General features: G+C 37.2%; 1 protein-coding gene across 1 annotated transcript; it reads right to left on the reverse strand.

The window, feature by feature from the left end:
• Positions 1-4,837: 4,837 nt before the first annotated feature.
• LOC115925573 lies at positions 4,838-7,411 on the reverse strand. Its single transcript, XM_030989718.1, has 3 exons — positions 6,791-7,411; positions 5,789-6,022; positions 4,838-5,304 (listed from the first exon to the last, which is right to left on the reverse strand). Exons 1-3 carry the CDS (start codon positions 7,093-7,095, stop codon positions 5,139-5,141), a joined length of 705 nt encoding a protein of 234 aa, XP_030845578.1. The 5' UTR covers positions 7,096-7,411; the 3' UTR covers positions 4,838-5,138.
• Between the last annotated feature and the right edge of the window lie 2,026 nt (positions 7,412-9,437).

The following is a 9,437-nucleotide window of genomic DNA, read 5'->3' on the forward strand; positions in this document are numbered from 1 at the left end:
CGGTAATACTCATAGAAATGGGAGAGAAAGCGCCATCTAAGTTCCATTTCATTGGTTAAAGGTTTGAAAATTGATACCCAATATTATGTTAAAGTTATATCAGAAAAGATAATCTTTATTTTATAATTCCACGGGGGCGATTTTTAATTTTGCAATCGCCCCCGTGAACCATCTGACGGGGGCGATTGTGGAGCTCACGGGGGCGAATCGCCCACCGCCCCCGTGTATTTTGAGCGTTGCTTTCTATACTTAGGGAATTTAAAGACCTTGACCGGAGCAGAGCATTATATAGACAAATTATATACCTACGGACTCGTGAATATTTACTGAATATGAAAATGCAAACTTCTCGAGATTCCACGGCCTCTGAAAGAAGTATTTAGCATCCGAACCCCAGGATTCACGGATTTGAGAGGGGCACCCCGGAGATTTAGTTTCGGCTGCGCTAGCCGGTGGCCGTTTCTACCCGTTTCTGATGACGTCATAACGTGTAGGTTATTTGGCCACTCGGTATTGGAGCTGGTTCTTCGCATGGTGGTCGGTATGTGAAGTTTTCTTCTCTCTTTTTTTGTTGTTGTAAATATCAATGTCGAAGCTGTATTTGGACATTTTACGATTAGAATGTTGACATTTTATATCTGTATTAATTTCACGCTACGTAATATGGAATATCAACCCCAAATTTCCACTAAATTAGATTGAAACGAATCATTTGCCCGCGCTGCTGGCTGCCTGCCTCGGTCTGCGATTGCACAACTTTCAGCAATCTATCGCTGAGCCTCGCGAGAGCACTCGGCCCGCGGCCGGCCCGGCCTGACTTGCCGCGCCGTGTCATGCTGGTGGTCGTGGAATATTTCTCGAACAAAACTAAGTTTCGCTCGCTTTTATCGCACAGATAGCCTTTCCTTTTGCATGGTTTACCAGCATTAAATCAAAGAATTATTTAGATCTACATTGTTTTATTGTCTAGAATATAGTCTGTAAACAATGAAAAATAAGAAGAAGATGAAATGGAGATTTTGAAGAAGAATTGGGCCTAAAAAAGAAGAAAAAGAAAACTAGGTAGTTGGTAGAATCTAGGCCTTGGACTCGTGCCGCCCAGTGGCAGTGCACTGCAGTACAGTGAAGCCAGGAACTAAATTATTTTGAATTGATGTCAGAAATCACATGGGTGCCTCTTCTTGATACTTTCTCGTGATGAAAACACTGTTTTTATTCAAATCAAAATGGTCTAGAGTCTAGATCTAGTGTTGTTGCCAGGGATGATTATTAAAACAAAATCATCGGTCATTTGTTGTTGACTTTGCTTCTTTTTTTTTTATCCGACTACAGATTAACTTTGCTTTTTTTTTTTCTATGAAACTAGCCTCAAGTTGTTCTTTTTGTTTGGATGTGGGTAAAATCCTTATTTATATGCATACGGTGTAATAATACTTTGAAGATGTTTGTCAAAATGCGAGCAAAATATTTACATTTATTTTAATAATGTACATTCAAGTTTAATTTAGTTCAATTTTGATCATGACATTCATATTTTTTTTGTTGCAATTTTCTAAATGATTAATATTCATTGTGGAATGAAAAAATAGTTTTGGCGAAGGGATGAGATGCTTGGAAATGCCGAGATCATGATTGCTAACTATTTAAATGAACTCTCCTTCACCTTTACCGCATATATTATATTCCCAATCTTATTACAGGTACAAGGGTGTATGACAAGCTTCGAGAGGTATGGCTGAGGACCAGACTGATGAACGACATTGGGATGATGTCCCCACATGCCCAAACCAGCAAGGTTGAATCATTCCACAACATCCTCCTTCACTTTTGCCCCAAGTTGCTTGTATACTCATATCAAGGGATGAAGTGCAGGTAAATTAGGCAATTAATTCATCAACATTATGCTCCCCTAATATAAATTTAACAAGAACGTCACAGAGGGCAGTGTTGTTTCTTCTTCTTCTTCTTTTGAATTTGATTTTATTGGTTTTATGTTTTAAAGTTATTATTTTCTTTTTGTTATAGCCAGGTTCTTTCTATTTCATATTTTGTTGGTTTTTTTTATTTTTTTTTATTTATTATTTGTAACACATGCTTTTTACACTAACTCTTGCCTTCACTTATTGGAGAGTAGGTAACGAGTTTATGATGATAGACATTACATTACCAAAAAGATAAAATCAACTGTCACAAGTATGTTATTCATGTGACCTTTATTTTTAACTTCACTCTTTTCAGATTATATTTGGCTGTCCTACATTGGAACGAAAATTGTGATAGAGCCCAGGCTGTTGATGCCGAAGGGAACCCAGTGTACAGGTTGAAGTATCCACGCTCGAAGGAAGGAGGCCACACAGTGGAGAGAGTGCTGACAGCTGGCACATGTGGTAAGTAGCCACATGTCTAGTGAATGATATCAATATTCAACAAAAGAGCTCAATTATATATAGAAATCTTTTATTACTTCATGATCAATAGAATTCAAATTAGTAGATTCTTGTGGCCTATATGCCCTTAATTTAATCTGTTGATTAAATTGATAATTATAAACATGTATTGGGTTACTTTCTGCAAATGTGTAATATTGAATAGCAAGCAGAAACAGGCATATATGTCAGTCCCCAAGTCAGTGAACTACCTATTCAGCAAAGAACATGTGCATGCCATTGGTATTTGATTGGTCATCCACCTACAAATAGTGTGTAAAATTAGGTAATTCAATATTTGTGAGAAAAAGAGTTTTCTCTTCTTATGTTCTTATTTTTCTCTTTTCCTTTTTTCCTCTTATCAAAATGTATTTTTTTAACACCGTATAGATGAATTTTCAAGGTATAGTTTTGGATTTTATCTTGTAGGTTATGTGAAAGCCCTGATGAGAGTTGTCGTAGAACTGGTGGAAAACAGGGAGCAGCTCAGAGACAACATGGAGGAGCTACAGCCTCAACCAGCACGGAGTGCCTCTCATCATCACCCCGACAATGGAGAAGCCGTGCAAGCTTTTGAACAACATCATCGCTTTGGCGATAGAAACTAGTTCTTTTGGTGATAGAAACTATGATGAATGTGTCAGCTACCTGAACATTAACCACTGATTGTTTTATTTCAGTACAAGACATGTTTTTCATAGACCCTAAATTATGTTTATGCCAGTATAATTTTGGAGAGTAACATGGAAGTACTCTATGCAAGTGAGTAGTGGATTCCGATTCTATGTGAGTGTAAAGCACTAGAAACTTGTCTGTAAGCTTGTACATACTTACACAAGCCAAAGTCCATGGTACACATCAATAGTCATTGGTTTTAATAGGTAAAATACTTATTAAATTTGTAAAACTTACATTTTTAGTTCAATTAAAAACAATTTCTGAAGCATATGCACTAGATTTTCATAAACACTAAGTAAATCACTGTTGATCATGAATTTGGCACCAAATATAATCTGATTTTTCTCACAGTCCTTCATCTTGGCCAATGCTTTTTGCTTCTTATTTGCAAAAAATAAAAAATTAAAAAATGCATTTTTTTTTCTCATCTAAACTGTTCTTATTCAAGAACCATTTGATGTATTGCACCAGATATGACTTTATTTTTTGTTTTTGATTTTTTCCCTTTTCTGCCGAGGTGAATTGTGTTATTCATTTTCAAAGTTAGTAGTTTTAAAGATCATGCCATATTATCACAGAAGAGGAAACATTGTGATGATACTTCATCGCATCCATACTTTTTTTCCTAACAGCGGTTTCCTGTTTGTCCTAAAACCTGGTTATAAAAGATTGAAAAATAATCATCCTTGCAGATATAATAAAAATAGTCATCTATCCTGTAAACTTTACATAAAATAAGGATGAATGTAATGTACATGTTGCATCAAAGTTTTTGTTCCAATGGTGCATCATTTTGAAATATATTGCACAAACAGAGAAGAAAATGATTGGAGGGAAAAACCGTCAATGGGATGTTCTGAGAATATTTTGAGCAAAGGTTTGTTTATTTCTATTATAGGTGTCTTGTAGGAAGCTTCATAATTTAAAGATGGAAATTGCTGTGAAAATGAGAGTGAGATAGAGAATGTGAAGGAAGAAGAGGGATAAAGATAGATACCAATAGGGATAGAGTGAGAGATGTGAATGTGATGGATGGAAGAGGAGAAAGAGAGATTGTGAAAGAGTGAGAGATGGGAATGTGGAGGGTGGAGGAGGAAAAGAGAGGCAGAGGGAGAGATGGGAATGTGGAGGAAGAGGAGAAGGAGGGACAGAGTGAGAGATGGGAATGTGGAGGGTGGAAGAGGAGAAGGAGGGACAGAGTGAGAGATAGGAATGTGGAGGGTGGAAGAGGAGAAGGAGGGACAGAGTGAGAGATGGGAATGTGGAGGAGGAGAAAGAGAGGAGGGACAGAGTGAGAGATGGAAATATGGAAGAGGAAACAGAGAGAGGAAGTGGGATAGAGAGATGGGAATGTGGAGGGTGGAAGAGGAGAAAGAGAGAGGAAGAGGGACAGAGTGGGAGATAGGGTTAAGGTTTATCCTTTTTGGGAGGATAGATTTGATGCAAAATAAAGGATTTCCTGGATTTATTACGATGCTTACCATTTATCACACATTTGAAATTTCGTCAACCGCAATTCCCTTCTCTTACTCTCATTATTCCTCTGTCTATCTTTGTTGTGTCCATGCTGTTATTTCTCTTTCTCTCAATTTCGTTTTCTCTTTCAATTTCATTTTCTCTTTCTCTCCCCTTTTCTGACTCGGCAGGTTGACTGTATATGAAATGCTCAAATTATTAAAACAAATTACATTGCAGGGTGTATAACAAAAGAGAAGGTACAAGGCATGTTGTGTTTTTTTTTGTTTTTTTTTGTTGTTGCTTGTTTATATAGATTTCAACATTCTTCCTCATAAGAAATCGTTGCTTGATCACAGTTTTGCAAAAGTTCGAATATCAGCTCTTGGAAATTAGAATCAAATGTCGAGATCAAAGTTCATAGCAACCATACCATCATGAGAAGTTCAAACAATAGTATTTGTGATGAATATGAAGATGAAAGCCGATGATCACAAATAACGTACAGAAGATGGCTGACAATCACATAGAAGATGACAGTCATTCAAAGTTCGCAAGACAATAGTTGATGTTACATCCTCATCTCAACCGACGCAGGATGGTCCCTTTGTACTGACCACGTCCATCAGGATACGCTTCCATTATTGAGGCATGGACACATGCTGGCAGTTGCACCCTGATGTCCTTCCCGAGCCAGCCCCAACACCATCTCACGACTTTCCTGTAGGCCACATACCTGTATTTTCTGTAAAATAAAAAGCAATAAAAAAAATTCATTATTTTTCTTAGGATAGATGATTTGATGTCAAAATATTAATTCTTTATTAATTAATTCAGGAAAATAAAAATGATTAAAAAAAACTAAAATGACCAAGGGTTAGTCATTGTTTGTCGGGCGGTGGGGGGCAACATTCAAAATCGCATATAAAGTTTGTGTTTCATAACTACAGATTATTGGGGGGGGGGGGGGGGGGTAACATGCTAAAACTCACAAATCGGTGGTCATTCTTGCCTATTTGTATACATTTCCTGAAAAAGTGCCCCGAAGCACCTGCAGATAAGGCAGCTAGTACACCAGTGGTCACCAGGCAAGAATTTTGGTCAAAACTAGTAATTCATCTTGCGGTGACTCAATTCGTTTTGAAAAGTTTCACCCAATAAACTTTCAAAATCAATCCATTTATTTTTTTGCCCTTGCCAAAATGATGAAAAGGAGAAACATAACTTACTCATTGTTCCTGTCCCCAAATGCTTTGGCTGCTCGGCGCCACCTATCTGTGTACTCCATCCATCCGATGTACAATGTTGTCGCATTTAGGATGGCCGGCTCAAACTCCTCAGAATCCACCAGACAACTTGAACCCTGTCGATCAGCCTCTGCCTTGACCTCTGCAATTTCCTGACAACAGACACAATCACCTTCATTGAAAGATGGAGGCACACGACATCTTCCACATGTACACCTTGAAATACAGAAAGATTCAAACAAAAATCAATACACCTACTATAATTTTATAAATATTTTATTACAGCTTCCTGATAAATATAAAAATGACATCGTTCTCGTAGTCGTAGTATGGTAAGAGTGCCCAAGGCAGTGCCTATGTCTGCGCACCCACGTAAATGCGCGATATTTATAGAACAAAACATCAAACTGACACCAATTTTCAATCTTAACCTCAACAATTCATTTAGATACCAAAATTTGTGAAAATAATTGGGAAGATTAAAAATGAGTTTTAGCAAGTTTCATTTGCCACCCTGAAAATTTCAATCATTGTCAAAAAAGAAAAGTCTGAACAGGGGGTTGTCCCTGGTATGAAACTTCATTGTGCTTGATTGAATTGCGTGCAAAATAGTGAGTGCGCAGACATGGGCACTTTTCAGTTTTGCTACACAAAATGACGAGCCCGTCTGAAATTCGTTAAAAAAAATTGTTCTTGTGAATAATTTGTCGAGTTTTTTTGTTTCAGTAATCATTAGAATATGAAGAACGGAATAACAATGATGATTCTAAAAATAATATCTTACTGTGTAATGAAATCGAGGTCGAATTTTAGGTGCGCAGACATAGATCTAGAGAATCATTTTAACAAGTTAACTTTAGAATTAGACATGCCATTTATGACCGAGTCTAGAGATCTACGGTATTTGATTTCAATTTTGGGGGGGAATAAATATTTAGAATGCACAACAAATTCAATAAGCTTATAGGTCTAAGTCTTAATTACCAATCCTCGACATTTTCATGAAGCCGATTTGCGTTGTTGGCCCTTCCAGCATCGCCAACATTTTGCCCAGGTTCACCACGAGGTAAAGGCTCATACTCCCACTCGACGATACGCCCGTGTTCTCCGGCGTCTGCATCACTTGCATCGCTGTCGGTATCACTGCTGCTGCCAGTACTGTCCGGACTGTCACTACTACCACTGACACTGTCATTTTCACCGCTTTCCCCGCAACTGCCATCCTCCTCACACTCAAATTCCATAACTAAATCATCTTGTGCATCTGCCCTGACGACTGGGGTAGCCATTCTCTTTAGAAAGACTTCTCAAAACTTCTCAAACTTCAATCGATAAAAAGCAGAAAGGATTCACGGTACGCAAAATCAATGTAGATCTCGAACATCGCGCGGCGAAGAATTATAGCAAACAATTCGAGTCTACACGAAATGACGTCACCCAAGTCCGTGCGGCGCGGGGGCTCTTGACCGAGGCGAATTTGGGAGGGGGCGGCAGTTGTACTGTAATTTTCATTTTTCTCAGTAATGAAAGGGTATTTAATTTTTTCTTTCTTGTATTTGTATTTTGTGTTTCATTAGCCGTCTGTGGATGTATGGTTGTTTACGCTCCGGTCAAGGTCTTTAAGGTGTGAATTCTTATTCGTATCCAATGCTATACATTTCATTTCATGGAAGTCAAAATATGCTGCGAAAATAGATTATCAATTCAAAAAAATATATATATTCTCTTGTAAATAAATGATATAGAGTGTTATAAAATGGTATGAGTTTAATACAACAACATAACGCTGGTATATCCCATTTCCTGACAGGTGCCTTTCTTCCCAAAATAAAAAAAGTTAATGATTGGAACTGAAATCCATCGACTCATCTTTTCTGTTATAATCACCGGTGGTCTTGTGTGGTTGATGTACGAAGGAGACTAGAGCCTCGTACAAAATTAGAGAGCAAACATTGAGAGAGACTGAGTGCTTACATGTATTTACGAAAGCAGTGAGACAATTTCCGTAGGAGATATCCTGAAGCGTACATAATTGTTTACATAATTGTTTACATAATTTCATGGAAGTCAAGGTTTGATTATGGTGTGGAAACAAATTATCATTTTTCGTTTTATTCAAGTCATGCTTGCATGTGATCAGAACATTTTCAGTTTGTTCCCCCACAAATATGGCTCAAATGGATTTGTACATGCCTTTTTCAATACAATGGTGCTCAGTGAAGCGTGTTATGAATGGCTGTGATAAATATATCATTTGAAAGCACCCCGGCCCCTCGATACGTCACTGATGTCTTTCTAGTGTTCATGCATAACGATGAAAATGTTTTTCTTTACAAGCTTTTCAATTCGTCCACAAAAGCTCTCCTAGGTCAAAGTTCAGACCACAAGCCAGACAATTGACTTTATTTCATTCGATTCTTTTTTCTCTTCCATCAATAGCAAGTAGTGCCTGAATTGCTTACACCGGGTTTTACTTCAGCGGAGCGGTAAAATCCCACATTTAGGCAATTTACAAAGAGAAAGCAAATTTGATCTCACGGTGGGGTTCACAAGGTTTATAATTTTCATGTCAATCTGACATATTTAGTGTCGTCATTAAATTATTTTTAAGCGCAAGAGGGTGTCCTTACTATTTTGTCCATGAAAAGAAATCCAACCTTCATAGTAAAGAACTTTCATAGAAAGCAGAAAAATCAGGGAAGCAGACAAGTAAAAATTGGAATAAAATCAGACAAAAACTAACAAAACATTTGACTTTTGGAAAGTTGTAATCATTATACGTATCTGAACTTAAAATGTTCTGAATTGATAAGTTTTTGTATTGCAGTGCCAGACAATTTTCTCATTTATTCCAAAACACAAAATTACTGATTTAGATTCATCTCTCAAAATGTATGACTCGGGATGATATTTTTCCTTTAAGAAGACCTATCATAATCTACGATCTATAAGAGGCCTATATCTTAAGTAGTTACCCAAGGGAGGCGACAATTAGAACAAAAAAGAAATTAATGATATTTGTGTACACGACTAACGGGAGTATTGTTAATCCACTGACAACATTGCCAATTTGAGAATCGCATAGCTACACTGATCTCATATTTCAAACATTCATAACTCTCCTATTATTAAGCTGATTGATTGTAACTGTCGCCATTCTGTTTTTCTTATTTTGTTTCGCTTTCATACAAATGGACTAGTTACAAAGATAGGAATGCCCTAATTAACCGTATGCATGTGACCATCCGAGAGGAAAAATTATATTCCGATAAAATGCCTTGCTCTTCTGAAAAAGTTCCATTTTTGAAAAATGCGGAAATCTTTATTAATTACAATGAATTCCATTATTAAGAAAAGTATGAGAACTATCACTCATTGAGTTTTATAGTTTACATTTCATTAAGGTATTACTTGCATATGATTTTAACATTTGCAGGGCTTTTTTTCCCAAAGTCTGGCTCAAATGGATTTGTACATGCCATGTTCAATACAATGGTGCTCAGTAAAGCGTGCTATGGAATGCTGTGATGAATACATCACTATATAGCACCCCGGCCCCTCGATACGTCACTGATGTCTTTCTAGTGTTCATGCATAACGATGAAAATATTTCTTCTTTTCATGTTTTTCA

Source organism: Strongylocentrotus purpuratus, unplaced genomic scaffold, assembly GCF_000002235.5.
Source record: "Strongylocentrotus purpuratus isolate Spur 01 unplaced genomic scaffold, Spur_5.0 spur5_scaffold_18, whole genome shotgun sequence".
In the NCBI taxonomy this organism is placed as follows: Eukaryota; Metazoa; Echinodermata; class Echinoidea; order Camarodonta; family Strongylocentrotidae; genus Strongylocentrotus; species Strongylocentrotus purpuratus.